The sequence below is a fragment of the Falco cherrug genome, chromosome Z, assembly GCF_023634085.1.
Source record: "Falco cherrug isolate bFalChe1 chromosome Z, bFalChe1.pri, whole genome shotgun sequence".
In the NCBI taxonomy this organism is placed as follows: Eukaryota; Metazoa; Chordata; class Aves; order Falconiformes; family Falconidae; genus Falco; species Falco cherrug.
In genome coordinates this window covers 21850925-21866618 of record NC_073720.1, presented here as the reverse complement: position 1 = coordinate 21866618, position 15694 = coordinate 21850925, and the positions used below count along the sequence as shown (strand labels likewise).

Below are 15694 nucleotides of genomic sequence, written 5' to 3'. Positions count from 1 at the left end.
CTGTGCTGCTTCTGGAGGGGAGTAGAGTAGGCATTAGTCCTTCGTCTTGCAGATGATAGCTATGCGCATATGGGAGGTCCTAGCTCTGTCTCCAATTTTGCAGTTATGAACACACCACCACCACCCACCACCACCCCCCAAATATGCATGGAGGAATGCATCCTGCACCTGGGTATGAGGAGCCAGGTACTTTGTCAGTTTGGGACCCAGTTTTGCAACTGATTCTTCAAACTCACTTGGGCTTGAGTAGGAGCTGAGAGTATACACAGTCAAAACTAAGCAGCTCTGCAGGTGGACAGGTGCTGAACATAAAGGAGCCAGGAAAAACCTTCCAAGTCCACCAGTTGTACAGTAGCCACCTGCCACCAGACTCAGTTGTTTGAGATTAAGAATTAATATGCAGGAGCAGAAACAAGATGCTAATCATGCAGTGGGCTGTCAACAAGTGCCATTTCAGATTCTTACCGCATAATTTCTTGCACACTGGTTTAGTTTTCTGGAAGTAACAAAGCATTTGGAGAAAGAGAATTCATTGTTTCAGCAAGTTGTAGGGATGTATCCTAAGAGATGATTTAGTATAACTATGCTAATGACATCAGTACAAAATGTTATTAACCCTGTCTATGCACAGTGTTGCAGCCCATGTGCAGAATCACACAGTCCTGATCGGGATAGTTAAGTTTTTCCTACCTAAAAATAGTGCAGCTGACATGCTGAAGTGTGTTCACATTGGAGTGAACCAAAATCATTAATATTACAGTAAATGTTTGCTGATGAGGGGAATTGCGTTGAACTTTTGTATTCCTTATATTTGGTGGAGAAACAGCAGTGTTAGTAGCTACTCCTCTCCTAAGACGCTGAGTCCTGAAAATTGGGGGTGGTGGGTGGCTTTTTGGTGGGCTTTTTTTTTTTTTTTCTTGGTTTTTTTTTTTTTTGGGGGTGGGGATGTTTGAGGGGGTTTTTTGGTTTTGTTTTGTTTGGGGTTTGTGTTTGGGTGTGTGTTTGGTGGTTTGTTTTTTTTTTTTTTTGGTTTTGGTTTGTTTGTTGTTTTTTTTTTTTTTTTTTGGTTAATGAACAGGCTCTATTCTCTTTATCAAAGTGGCAATTCACCATACACTATTTCATTGCCATGGTTTGACTGTTGTCCAAACCTAAGCCTGGGCCCCTGTCCTGAACCACTTACTGGCTGAGGAAGAAACACGCAGTCCCTGTTCGTTTTCAAAGTTAATGTATCTTCTGGGAAGTCAGAGCGCCTCACTGGAGCAGGCCTTCCCGGAGCAGGCCCTCCCGCAGCAGCCTCTGCGCACCCGGGAGCAGCCCGCCCCCAGCACCATCCCCGTGCCGTTGTTTTCTGCCCAGCCCCAGCCCCTGTCCCACGGCCGGCCCCCCGCGGGCACGGGTGAGAGCCCCTCAGCGAGGCCGCCCCCGAGGTGAGGGCGGAGGGGCGGGGCTGGGCCGGGCCGGGGGGAGGGCCTGCCGCGGCGCGGGGCGGGTCAGCGGCTTTCTTCCGCCAATCGAGGGCGACGTGGGCTCGTCACGTGCTGCCGCCGCCACCCAATAGGTGACGGCTGCGCCTCTCGGGCCCGCATTCAAACGGTCGGCGGGCGCGGCGCGTGCGGCTGCCTGTTTCCGTGGAGACGGCGAGGCCCGGCCGCGTCCATGGAGCCGAGGCTCGTCGGCCCTGGGCCCTACCGCGCTACCCGGCTGGTGAGTGCCTCCCTGGGCTGGGGCCCCCCGACCGCCTTTGTCCCCCGTGTCCACTTGTCCCGTCCGAGGGGGGCTTCCGTGCACGACGGCGACTCTGGAGTCTCCAGGGTACCGGCCGGCGTGGGACAGCCTGGCCGCTACGCCTGCCCTGATGGCCGGGACCTTGCGGCCTGAGGGCCCAGCGTCGCCAGTCCGGCTGGGCCACGGGTCTGTCCCGGGCAGCCGGTCCCCGGTAGGTTCCTCTGGTCGGGAGGTCCCCCGCAGCGGTCCGGGTCTCGGTGCGCTCCGCGCTGAGTCCTGTGGAGCGGCGGGACGCCTGCTCCCAGCGTGACCGGAGCGGCGGCAGAGCCCGGCAGGCTGGAGCTTTAGTCCAGCCTTTGTCGAGTTAAAAACCAAGAGCGGGGTTAAAGCTGTATCTATAAGGCCGTAGACAGTATAGGGTTCTAGATCTTTCCTCTTCCTGTGTCTGGTGTTTGTTCTCAGATCTCAGCTGCTTAAGTCATAGTTTTAGGTCTGCTTGTAAACTCCGACAATCAAAAAATTATGTAGTTTTGCGTTCAAATCTGGCTGCATTCTGATCTTGCTTTGTATAACTAGAACGGTTCCAGGAGAAGAGCTCCCGTAATGGTTTGCTTTGTTCTTCTTCCTTAGTGGAACGAGATAATAGAACTTTTTCGTGCTGGGATGCCTTTACGGAAGCATCGGTGTCGCTTCAAAAGCTATGAGCGCTGCTTCAAAGCCTCGGAGGCAGTGGACTGTTTACATGAACTGCTTGGCTCTAATCAAAACTTTGGGCCAGAAGTGACTCGCAATCAAACAGTTAAGCTGCTTAAAAAATTCCTGAAAAATCATGTTATTGAAGATATTAAAGGAAGATGGGGTAAAGAAGATTTTCAAGATGATGGCCATTTATATAGGTAAACCCATATAGGGTGACTGAAAAATTTTGGTTTTTGGAAACGGGCGGTAATAACTCTTGTTCATTGGTCTTACAAATGTTTTTGTAGAATGCCTTTGAAAAGGTATTACTGCGTCTTCTCCCTCTTTCCTTTTAAAGACTTCATTTTCTTCAGTGACAGGCAACTGTCATGGTTTACTCTTTTAGCTTGGATTTGGGATTTTTTTGCTTGTTTGTTTTTAAATATTTTTGAAGGGTGCTTTTACTCAATTACATTCATGAATAGTAACAAAAGCTTTTGCACCTTTTACAAGGTAGTTCTATTTGTTGTTGCTAGACATCAGGTTTGCTAGTGTTGGAAGAGTGCATATCAGTAAGACATGGATGGAAATGCCGATGCCATTAAGCATCCATCCAACTCCAGTTGTCCTTCCTCTCCCTCAACTCCTGACTATTTGGATGCTGTTTCTACTCCTGAGAGAAAGGCCTTCTGAATTCAAAAGTAATTTGTGATGTAACTTCTTCTATATTCCTTGGGTTGTAGATTGAAATTTTCTTAAAAGAGGCAAAGTTTTATTTGCTCATCCTTAAGGAAACTTGCTTACTTATCCCTGTTTAGCCTCTCAGGTGATGGCTTGTTAGCAGAGGAAAATAATTTTCTTTCTAATGAAGGCTTAACCTTACTAGATTGAGTTCTTTGACCTTTGTGACCTTGGTTTGGGTGTCCAAAAGTTGCAAGTTCTGAATTTCTACTATCTTGTAGTGTCCTGTTCAGTGACAAAGCAGTGCAGAAGTGACCATTACCTTAAGTATGGATTCGTAACTTCTATCCTGATGAGTTGTCTTTTGAGGAAATGGGAGCTATCTTCATGCAAAGCAATACGAAAAATAGGTCAGCAATAATGCTGTGTTTCTACATATTACATCTATTACTATATAGCTACAGAAATTTTATGGGGTTTTTTTAGACAGTTTCTTAATATTGTTTTTGGGAGAATGTAATGCTGACTTTCCACTTTATTTGGATGAAGTCAATTTTTCATTTTGGTCTATGATCTTCACTAGTTTGTAGAGCGCGGCTAAGCTTCTTTGCCATCTAGTCTGTACACCTATGCTGTAAATGCAGTTCATTGCTCTCCTAATTTTATTTATTAACTTGGAATGCTTTAAAAGTAAGAGGTATGTATAATGTAATTCTTTTACTTTGTCATGAACAAACTTGGGTCAAGATATTTTATTATAAAAGAACTGTGGTTTATGTTAAACTTGTTTCACTACTGTTCAGTTGATTTACAGCCAGATTGGATTGAATTTGTGTTTAATTCCAGTAACAAGTTAGCATCAATTCAACATTATGATACTACATGACAGTTTTCAGTAAAAGTGGTAGCTGTTTTTTAGCCTGCCTTCTGAAGGAAATGGCACTGAATGCTACAGCTTCCCTGAGAAAAAAAGTTAAATATTCAAAGCAATTGCAATCAACTTTAATGGAGGAATTTTTAAGTGATTTGGAGTCAATAGAAAATGAATGTTCTCTACAAACTTAGCTCCATAAATGGAACTTCCATGTAACAATCAAGAATAATATTAAATTTTAGAGCTTGGGACTCAAATTCGAAGGACCCAGTGTATCAAAGGACTTCTATCTGAAGGTATTTTGAGAAGCTCACCCAAGAAAATCTGTTGCTAAGCATCTCAAAAATATATGGCTCTCTAGTCTATCAGATGTACATGACCAAAGGCTGGGAAAAGGTACTGAGGAAGTATCATGTATGCTTGTCCTGTTCTTAAATTCTTCCCTGGCCACCTGTTTATGGCTGCTATAGAAGGGCAAGATATCGTGATTGTTTACCTAGTCATCGACTAGTTTAGGTTGGAAAACAGGCATGGAAGACAAGAGGAGCTGCAGAGGATCTTACGTTTTGACTTCAGTCTGGAGAAAGTTGAGTGTGAAGGAGTGGTGTGGAGTGGGCTTTATCCTTCTTTAAACAGAGTTAGAAAAGCAATTAGGTGCTGGTACAGCACATGTGGTAGTTACATTATTATTGGTTTGGTATGTTCCTGGCCTGGTCCTGCTCTGTCTGTCCTTAGGACAACACTACCCGCGTGCAGTTTTCACTGGTACCATAGGTGTTAAGCACTTCATCTCCTTTTTTTTCTGAGCATTGCCTTTTCATCAAAAGATTAAATATGGGGTTTACGCTACATCTTTTTGGTTTGTGTTTGTTGTGTTTGCAGTTTGTTTTTTGTTTATTTTGCATTGGCTTTGTGGATACACTCAAAATTTTGTTATTGTTTTCTCCTTTGTATTTTCAGCCGTGACTTTCCTGAGCCGTGGAAGTTGTTTGGGTGAAATATTTCTGTGCTTTTAATTTTTTATGTGCTCTGCAGAACGATCGGCAGCTGGACAAGAAAGCTCTTTTATTACAGCTATTTTAATGATTTTTGTTCCCCACTTCCTGTTCAAAATTTAACTAAGTTACTAATTAAAGAGGTTTTTTAGTAGAACTGCATACCTTTCATGCACCTTGAATTGAAGCCAGCTTTTTCGCACTGGGTTTGGTGCATAAGTAAACTACATATGCTACTCATGGTTTTGGTCTTTGGCTTTAAATATTAAGACATGCTTTTCTCCGATTCGTGGAGCTCAACATGGTTTTCTAGCCCGCCTTTGTGTATTTAATGTCCTGGCAGCTCCCTCTGGTGGGCTTTCCTAATGTTACGCTGTAAATACGTTTTTCACCGCATTGATACCGGTAGCAGTGTAAGTCGCTTGTGATTCCACTGATGGTGCTTACTCTGGAAACCTTAATATGCTTCATACCTTTTCTATAAATTCCTGTGTTAATTTCGTATATACTATAACTGTACACTGTGGTGCACCGTTGTGTCATTCATTAAGTTCTCATGTAAGTGTAGCTGTCTGCTCTTACTCATTCCACAGAGTATGAAAAAGAGATGTTGCCAAATGTTGATTTGCCTGAGAGAACTGGTTGAGTATTAAATGTGAAGGTGAGAACTCATGTGGCTTCTAGAAACAACAGACTATCTGTCTTGTGTGTCCTGACCTACTGTCCCTGTAGTCTACAATAATAAATGAGTTGTTTTGGAAACTGTCAGGCTTTACTTTTTTAGAACCTAAGCAATTGCATTAAAAGCAAAAGGGTTAGTACTCTTGCACTGCTAGTAAATTTCTGGGAATTCAGCTGTGGTAATTATTATACCATGGATACCAATGTTAGTTGACCCTGTTCTCTATCCATTGCCCTGGACACAAACAGTTATCTCTATTTCCTCTTTGTATAAACTCCTGAAACTAGTGTTACTGGCTGTAAACCATGCTAATCTTGACATGCAAACTTTGGAATGCTCCCCAGTTGTTAGATTTAGGTAACATTATTCTGTTCATCATAGAATTGGAGGCTTTTCATTGTTCATCCAAAAACTTGGCTCTGTCTATATCCTGCTCCTGCTGTAATACCAACTAAAAAGAGGGAATGCATTTCCTTTTTCTGCTTGTAAGAACTATTAATTTACTGGTTGAGAATCAGGGCAGCAAATAATATAAAGCTAAACACTGTGAAGAACTGGAGGGGGAACAGGGAACTGTTGAGAATACTGTAAGGCAAAGAAAGAAAGTCCGCAATTTTAACATTGAACTCTAAGAAGTAATGAATAGCTGAAAAATAGTTGGGAGTGTTCAACAGCTGAACATCTGCAATGTGTTGTGGGTTACTTTTAAAAGGCAGAGTAAGTCTTGCAGGATTAGTGCAAGGTGCTTATTACTTCTCAGGGTTTGTACGAAGGAAGTAATATCTCCTTCTTCTCTTGAAGAGTGTTATTGTGGAATATACCAAATGGGTTCAGTGTGTGTGATCAAAATCATAATGTGTTTAACCTATGCAGGGTAACACTACTCGACTAATAAAACTGCAATACAAAACTAATTTAAAAATTAAGTGTTGGAACTGCCTATTGAGGACTGGATGAAATTTTAGAGGAAAAGTGAGGATTTCTTGAGCATGAGAATCTTTCTGGGAGGATATATATGCATGCGGTGTACAAGTTCTTGTTGCATAGTCACAGAAGTAACTACCTTTTACATTCTGATTAAAAAAGCAAGTGAAGCTGAAGCAATTTCTTGAAGCATCAGGAATCTCAGCATCTAAAACCTAGGAGTGCAGGTAAACAAGAGCTGATCTGGGGCAGTCTGATAATCTCTTGCCATTGAACTGATTTGTCAGTCTGATGTGCTGCCATTAATTCTTTGTGTGTGCTCTGACCTAGGTTTGGCAGTAATTTAATTCTGGTCAGGCTGGAGGTATGACTGGGCTGAATGTGATCTGGGATGGTTTGTTTTCCTTGTTTTCTTCAAGAGCTAGCTTAGAGTTTATTTCTACTAACTTCTTCACACGGTACTTCTTGAAATGCCTTAAAAAGTGAATGTGTTTTCTGCACAACCTGCTGGAAGAAAAGAACTGCATGAAGAATATGGCCTTCGCATAGAAAGCATATAAACACAGAAGAATGTGGTAACATGGACACAACGGTGTGGACACTTGCACACATACTAACTAAATCCAAGCATTAGCCATGTGACTTAGTTATGTAGTTTTGCTTTGGGATATGCATGCTAGGAGTGCACTTGACATGGGAAAATCTACCCACAGCTTTTTCAGCAGAATCAACATCTTTTAGTTAAGACCGGAGTCAGCTGTTTATGCATAGGCAGCAGGTGCTATTTGAGATGCGCTGGGATATCAGACATTCACCCAAAGCTCAGCTATGTCATGGGAGGTACAAAGGATCTGAACTATTCTGGAGCAGCAGGTGGAGGCCAAACAAGACACCTTAGGGTATTTTACTTGTCACTCAACACCAGTCTTCAGGCAACTACATCATGCTGTGAATGTCCAAGGCATTTGTTGTATTTTTGCATGTGAAGGCCTACTGCAGTTTTGCATTGGTAAATATGGACTAGGGTGGGGTTCAGAGGCATTAAAAATATTCTGTAATTGTAGATTTCCTCCTTCCTCACCGCTGAAGTCATATCCAAAGAAACCTTCGTGTGGAAAGGAAGTAATTAAATTTCCAGACTGGAATGAACCAAAGGCTGGCATTTCCCAAGAGCACATCCCAGTGAAATCAGTTGCAATGGTAAGATACCCAGTTTTCATTTCCCCACAGAAGTAAATTTGAAAAGCAAAACTGAACTAATAATCTCGTTGTTGTGGCACAAAATACTCTGTTATAAAATTAAACGCAAAATACTTCTATTTTAAGTTCATGTGAAGTAAAGCTGTTCTTAATGATTTACTGGGGATGTTGGCTTTGAGTGTTCTTTCTGCTACAGATTACAAGGTCCTGACATCCTAAGTTCAGTATGGCTGTATTTGCCAGTATGCTTACATTCTAGTTTGTTCAGATTCTAACAGGGCATTTATTATACTACCAGACAAAATAGTTACCTTGCTGTCACTTATACTGTAACGCTTACTCAGATACTTCATGTAGCAGAATATGTACAATATTACTTCCTTAGTAGCTGCTATGAGATTGTTAGTGATTCAGTTTCCTTTTTCATAAGGAGTATGTTGTTGCTAAGGAGAAGTGGTTCTGGTTTCATTGTTACCTTTTGTCAGCATGGAGAATCATCCTGCCCCATACCTACCTGGATTGATCCAGCCTTTGTGGAGTTGTTGGAAAAACTCCTGCTTTTGTTAGTAAACCAACCCTTGCCACCTAGACATCTCAAAAGACTAGGCTTCTGGATTTATGCATATTCTAAACCCTTCCCTCCAGTGTATCTTGTATGTGAGTGTTCTCATATTCTGTGAACTCTTGGGACTTTTTCAATAATTTTGGCCTTTTTATTAATGCTCATCAGTGCAGGACACTACCCTTGGATTTCTTGGTGATCAAGTCTGTTTGGAAAAGTAGCTCCTACCGTTTTGCTGGACACCTGGAAGTCCTGAATGAGTGGCTATTCCATATTTGTAATCCAATTGTTTATGTGCAGATAGAGTTCACCTTCCACGTGCAGCAGGCAGAGGAGAAAGCATAGTCCTTAGAACTTCAATAGTAGGTAGAAGATTAAGAGAGAAAAAAGAAAAGATAGTGCCAAAGACAACTAAAGAGAACTGAATATTTTTGTTATTGAGCAAGTATCTGCTGCAGTTACTACAAGTTATGACGTACGGAATTAGACTCTATAACTCGAAAGTTACAAAGTAGGTATGTTTATTGCGCGCACATGCACGGGGGATCGCTCCTCCACAAGCGTGCATGCCCGAAGTGACGAACCATCTCACATTTATACAATAAAACAAATGAACATTTAACGCCTATACATATTCGTTACCTAAACCCCGCTTCATATGTTAATTAGCTTATCAGTCCTTTGCCTGCAATGTGGTGGTCTTGCAGGTTTGTAGGTGATTCATGTTCTTGTGACCATCTGATCTTCTCCAGCAAGGAGACTTAGCACTCCCTCCCTCTAGATAGCATTGGAATATCTCTCATCCTTTTCTCATTCTTTTTTAAATAGCCCCTTTGTTAGAGGAAGAAGGGCAGGCGTCTCCTCAAAACTGTAGGCGTCTCCTCAAGGCTGTGTGCCTATGTGACCAGACACCGCACCCATGACTAGTCACCATACCCACATTCCTGAGCAGACATATACAATCACAATCGATGTCCATTGTCCCCATTTCACACTATTTCTCCATATCAGTTACAGCCTCCAGCTGTCTGGTCTAAGTTTCCAGCCAAGCATCCTGGACTGAAAAGAGCAAAAGACTGCCTATGTGCATCTGATGCAACAGCACACAGTCTGGAATAACTCAAAATCTCCTTAATTGGTACTTTTGGTTAACACTGTGGACTGTAAGTTGAAGTAACTGAGGCAAAGGAATAAGCTTCTTTCTGGTGGCTTATTTATAGAAAGGTGTAGCTTCCCCTGGAATAGTGAAGTAGACGGCAGCAATCACAGCACTTATTGGATGTGTGTAGATGTTGATGGGCATGGGTCTGTGTAGGGAAACACTGATGTGGAAGACCAGATACTAATTTCAGAGGGTGCTATTTGTTTCAAACTAGCTCTAGTGCCACAGATGATTAGTGCTTGGAGTAGTTAAGCAAATTCCTGGAGTGCATTTTGTGGTTTGGTTGTGATCACAAGGAATACTGTTAATGTGCTTTGGTACTGCTCTGTGATGTAAATCAAGGAACTGGGAATGATTAGGAGTTTTCCCTTGAAAAGTACTCTGACTCAAACTGTATTGTATGTCTACTCATCAACACGTTGATGACAATCTTCAAGCATTGAGCTTGGATTTGAAGGTTGAGTAAAGGAGTCTTTTGCATTCTTTACTTAATTCTGTTACAATGGTGGACTAGATCTGATGGGTGTCTTCAACTGTAGCTACGTGCTTTTACTTCCTTCATGTGTAGAATCTGCTAATGAACTTAATGTTTAGTTGTGATCAGTATATTGCTAAACAAGTATTACTGTCAGTCTTTAATATCTTACCGAATGATTCTCCAATAATTTTTCCATAAGCAGATGTTTAGTTTTAGAGTGGTAGTTGAAAACAAGAGAGTTGAACTCATTTTAATAATGGAGAGGATCTAAACAGAGCATTAGAGGCCATTGACTCCTGAACTTTAATGGCTATTCTGGCACACATAATTTTTCAGCTTTGGACAAATTATGTACCTGGGAAAAGATGCTGCACATCTGTGAAACCTAAACACTTATTTGCAGCCTGGAGACTGTACTGGAATTCAGGAATGTTTAAAATACTTGTAATAGGGAACATGCTGTACTAGAAATGTATTATACTGTTTAATACATGAACAGTCACCACTTAATAAGGAGTGTTTTTTCTGATTTCAGAACTCTGAGATGTGGTACAAGCGACACAGTATAGCTATAGGGGAAGTACCGGCATGTAAACTTGTGTTCCGCAGGGAGCTAACACAAACAAATATAGAAGAGATATGGAAATCCATGACTTTGTCACGGTGGGTATATTTGTGAGTCATTTGCTGATAAACTGTGTAGTAGGTAGTAGTTTTGTCTGTTTTCTCAGGTAATGCTTGTAATTTCAGCCACTCACTTTTCGTTGCTGCTATGAAAGCCATAGTAGCTACCCTGACTATATCACTTGTTATTTGGCTACAAATTCAGCAAAAAAAGTTTGCAAAGAAAATTTATTGTGCTTATTACATTTTTACTTTTTCTTGTTGTGTTATACAGGTCCTTTGGTTGTGTGGGCTTTGTCTTGTTTAATCACTTTTTTCCTCAGTCTTTCTCTTTTTTTCCTGTTGCTATGAAACAGAAGCACTTTTGGAAAAGTGTGACACCATGAAACCTTTCAATGACAAGTACAATACTTCATATGAGATAAGAAATGGGGTAGCTGTTTGAGTGCTGAAGGCTTTGAGATTTGTATATTCTTTACTATTTCCAAAAGGAATATCCTATGCAAAGTTTAAGGCATTACTTTAGACTATTTATGCAGGAGAAAAGAGTAATATACATTGGTTATTTCTACAGTACAGTTGATGCCTTACTAATGATTACTTTCATCTAGAACTAGCATGTTATCTCCATGTAATAAACTTGATGCCAAGGCAAGTGGCTCCAGTGCTGGCATGATCATCAGCAGAACAGACCAGCATGGTGAACAGGGAGGTTTCCCAAACAGGGGGAACCTCCCAGGAGCCTAGAGAGCCCCTGGGAGCCCGCAGCTTGCCTGACAGTGACTGACAAGACCTGGGTGGGGCCAGGAGCAATGGTGGTCAGAGTTCCCCCCTCCTCCTATAAAAGAAGCTCTTAGGGAGCACAAGCCACTCAGAGCACTGCCAACAGGGCAGGCAAACAGGACACAGAGCATGGTGTGGAAGGGATGCAGGGAGGGCACTGAAGCCCTGCCAGGCCGACCAGGTAGTAATGGTGTCTACCTGGCAGAAAGCCATGGCCTCTCTAAGCTGTGCACCCAGCACGTTATGCAGCTGCCCACACAGAGCTCCGGCAGGAGCACCCCGACACCCAGGTGCCAGGCTGAAGGCTTCGCCCTGCTCTGACACTAGCACCAGATGGCAGTGGTAAGTATAGCTGTGCAAGGCAGGCCTAGGTAGGGGGACTCTTCTGCTTAGTGACAGAGCTCAGGGAGGAGATGAGCAGATTGAAGAGTGTCAGGGAGAGTGAGGGAGAGGTAGACTACTGGAATCACACCCTACCTTCCCTGGGACCAGCTTGTCAGGCAGACAGGCCACATAATAAGGGACGATTCCCTATCTTCTCTCCACCGAGCTGAATGTTGTTACTTAAGGGGTAGGGGGCAATGGGGACAAGTTTCTGCCTGGTGCAACAGAGGCATCTCTTCTGTGACTACTCCATCATCCCTGGTGCCGTTGTGTAGTAGGTAGAGGCCCTGCAATTGGAACTGAACAATGATTCATCTAGCATGGACATGTTGCTGAGATTAAGTCAGCCTACGCTCTGCATCAAAACTGCTTCCATAAAGAAAAAAAGATGGGTCATTGTCATAGGAGACTCTCTTCTGAGAAGAACAGAAAGCCCAGTATGCAGACTGGACCTGCTTCTTAAGGAAGGAAGCCTGCTGCCTCCCTGGGGCCTGGGTTAAAGATGTAAAGAAAAAACTTCCTACACTGATATGGCGCTTGGATTATTATTCCTTATTGATATTTTCCTTTTTTTTTCACGTAGGCAGTGTTGAAGTTCAGTAAGAAGTCCAAGGGCAATCAAGAGAGACTTCAGGGCCTTGGGATGCCTGGTTAAGGGATCAGGAGCACAAACGGTGTTCTCCTGTATCCTTCCAGTTGCAGGCAGTGATAAGGGAAGAAACAGGAAGAGCCAGCAGATCAATACCTGGCTCAACACCTGAGACTGGTGTCACTGGCAGAATTTTTTGGGTTTTGTTCACAGGTTGGACTACAAGATGCCAGGCCTACTGGTGACAGGTGGGGTGCACCTGTCTCAAAGGGGGAAACAATCTTTGTGCAGAAGTTAGCAGGGCTCATTGAAAGAGCTTTAAACTAGATTTGAAGGGGGAAAGGGATAAATCCAGGCTCACTAGAGATGGGCCTGGGGGCAGCACACCAATGTCTGACAGATGGTGTGCTAGTGAGGTCCTTCAGTCTGCTCCACAATGTGCTTGAGTACACTGGAGCACATTTGAAATGTCTTTATACTAACGCATGCAGCATGAGGAATAAGCAAGAGAAGCTAGAAGCTTTGGCCCAGTCCTAGAGCTACAACATCATTAGCGTACGTGAAACCTGGTGGGATGAGTCCGGTGACTGGGGTACCATGATGAATGGTTATAGGCTTTTCAGGAGGGATAGGCAGGACAGGCAAGGTGGGGGGAGTGGAGCTGCATGTTATGGAGGGCTTGGATTGTATGGTGCTTACAGATGGTGACAACATGGTTGAGAACCTCTGGGTAAGGATGAAGGGGAAAGCAAATAAAGCAGATGTTGCGAGAGTCTACTATTGACCTCCCAGCCAAGATGACAAAACTGATGACATATTCTACAAGGAATTAAAGGAAGTCTCAAGTTCAATTGCCCTTGTCCTTATGGGTGATTTTAACTTCGCAAACATCAACTGGGAATATCATACAGTGGACACAAACAGGTCTAGGAAATTTCCAAAGCATGTTGAAGATAACTTCTTGGTGCAGGTACTAAGGGAGTCAATTAGGAAAGATGCCCTCCTAGCTTTTTTTGTTTGTAAACAGAGAGGGACTCATGGGTTAAGTGGTGATTGGTAGCTGTCTTGGCCACAGTGATGAGAAGATAGCTGAGTTTCAAATTGGTGGTGGTAGGAGAAAAACTGCCAGCAAAATGTCCACCCTGGATATGGCAAGAGCAGACTGCAAGCTGCTGAAGGAGCTAGATAGTAAGGTCCCATGGGAATCTGCTTTTGAATGTATTGAGGTCCATGAATGCTGGTTACTTTTTAAGAGCCATCTCTTAAGAGCACAGAAGTGGGTAATTCCAAATTTTTGGAAATCAAGCAAGCGAGGCAGAAGGTCAGCTTTGCTAAGTAGAGATCTTCTAGAACTTTGGCAGGAAAAGATAATATACAGTCCTTGGAAGCAAGGACAGTTGACATGGGGAGACTACAGAGATGTTATTTGCCACCACAGGGAGAAAATTTGTGCAGCCAAAGCTTGATTACAGTTCAAGCTGGCCAGCACTGTGAAGGACAATAAAAGGGGCTTTTTAAAATATTAACAGCAAGCAGAGAATCAGACGTAACATTGGCCCATTGCTTGATGAAGTCAGTCACCTCACAAATAAGGATGTAGATGAAGCAGAAATGCTTATTGTCTTTTTTGCCTCTGTCTTCAACATCAGTGATGGGCCCTGGTACCCTCAGAGACCTGTTTTGGACAGTTGTGACTGGGAGCATGATAAACTACAGCTGACCCTGAATTTGTTTAAGACTTCCTGCTCCAGCTGGATGCATGTAAGTCTGTGGTGCTTGAAGAGATTCATCCCAGACTACTGAAAGAGCTGGCCAATGTCATCATAGGACTTCTTTCCATTACTTTTTTCAACGGTCTTGGGAGTCTGGAGAGGTCCCATTTGACTGGAAGCTGGCAAATGTCCCAGTTTTCACCCTGTCAGTCTCACTTCAGTGCCTGGCGAAACTATGAAAAACCTTATTCTGGGAGTTATTGAAAAGCACTTAAGAGACAATGCAGACATTGGTAATCATCAACACAAATTCACAAGGAGGAAGTCCTGCTTAACCAACTCAATTTCCTTTTATGACAAGGTCACTCATCTAGTTAATCAAGGGAAGCCAATAGATGTGGTGGCTTTGGATTTTGGCAAAGCTTTTTATACTGTCTCGCTTGGTATCCTTCTAGGTAAACTGTTCATCATAGAACCAGACAAGTCCATAATATGTTGGCTGAGTAAGTGGCTGATGGATTCGGCTCAAAGGGTTATAGTAAATGGGGTTACCTCAGGGTGTCAGCCAGTCACCAGGGGTTCCCCAGGGCTCACTTTTAGAGCCAGTGTTCTTTAATGTTTTTATAAATTATTTGGACACATGAATGAAATGTACATTAATTAATTTTGCTGACGATACTAAACTAGTCAGAGCTGTGGACTCCCTCAAGGGTAGAGAGGCCTTGCAGAGAGATCTGGATAAACTAGAGACCTGGTCAATCACAAACCGTATGAAACTTAACAAGAGCAAGTGCCAGATTCTGCACCTGGGATGGGATAACCCTGGTTATACATACACACTGGAGAACAAGAGGCTGGAGAGCAGCTCTGCAGAAAGAGATCTGGGGTTTTGGCGGTCGATGCCAAGCTGAATATGAGTCAACAGTGTGCCCCGGCAGCCAAAAGAGCCAACCGTTTCTTGGAGTACATCAAGCATAGCATAGCCAGGTGGACAAGGGAGGCAGTTGTTCCACTCTACAATGTACTGGTGTGGCCCTGCCTCAAGTACTGTGTGCAGTTTTGGGTGCCTCAGTATAAGAAGGACATCAGACGACTAGAGGGTGTGCAGAGGAGGGCAACCAAGATGGTGAAAAAGGTGTCGAGGTCAAGACTTAGGAGGGGTGGCCGAGGTCACTTGGTCTGTTCAGCTTAGAGAAGAGAAGGCTGAGGGGTGACCTCATTGCCACCTACAACTTCCTCAAGGCGGGGAGCGGAGGGGGAGCTGCTGATCTCCTCTCTGGTGACCAGTGACCGGACACAAGGAGATGGAATGGAGCTGTGTCAGGAGAAGTTCAGACTGGACATTAGGGAAATATTCTTCACTGAGAGTGGTCAGTCACTGGAACAGGCTCCCAGGGAAGTGGTCTCAGCACCAAGCCTGTCAGAGTTCAACAAGCATCTGGGTGACACTATTGATCATAGTTTAGTTTTAGGCAGTCCTGTGATGAGCAGGAAGCTGGACTTGATGATCCTTATGGGTCCCTTCCAACATGAGGTATTCCATGATTCTAAGCAATTTTTTCAGAATCATATCTATTCTAATTTTATATGTTGGCATTTTTCAGATTAGATGACGTGTAAACTATGTGTTTATGTATT

The 15694-nt window shown here is 43.2% G+C and overlaps 1 protein-coding gene across 4 annotated transcripts in view; it reads left to right on the top strand.

Moving 5' to 3' along the window:
- DEPDC1B (DEP domain containing 1B) overlaps positions 1-15694 on the top strand; it is a 29127-nt gene that overhangs the window by 774 nt on the left and 12659 nt on the right. For 2 of the 4 annotated variants that reach the window (XM_055699448.1, XM_055699447.1), the window contains exons 1-4: positions 1558-1707; positions 2359-2624; positions 7627-7762; positions 10500-10627. In XM_055699448.1, coding sequence (XP_055555423.1) covers positions 1660-1707; positions 2359-2624; positions 7627-7762; positions 10500-10627 — 578 coding nt within the window. In that variant the 5' untranslated portion in view covers positions 1558-1659. The other 2 variants (XM_055699446.1, XM_027808388.1) reach the window with 2 other exon arrangements.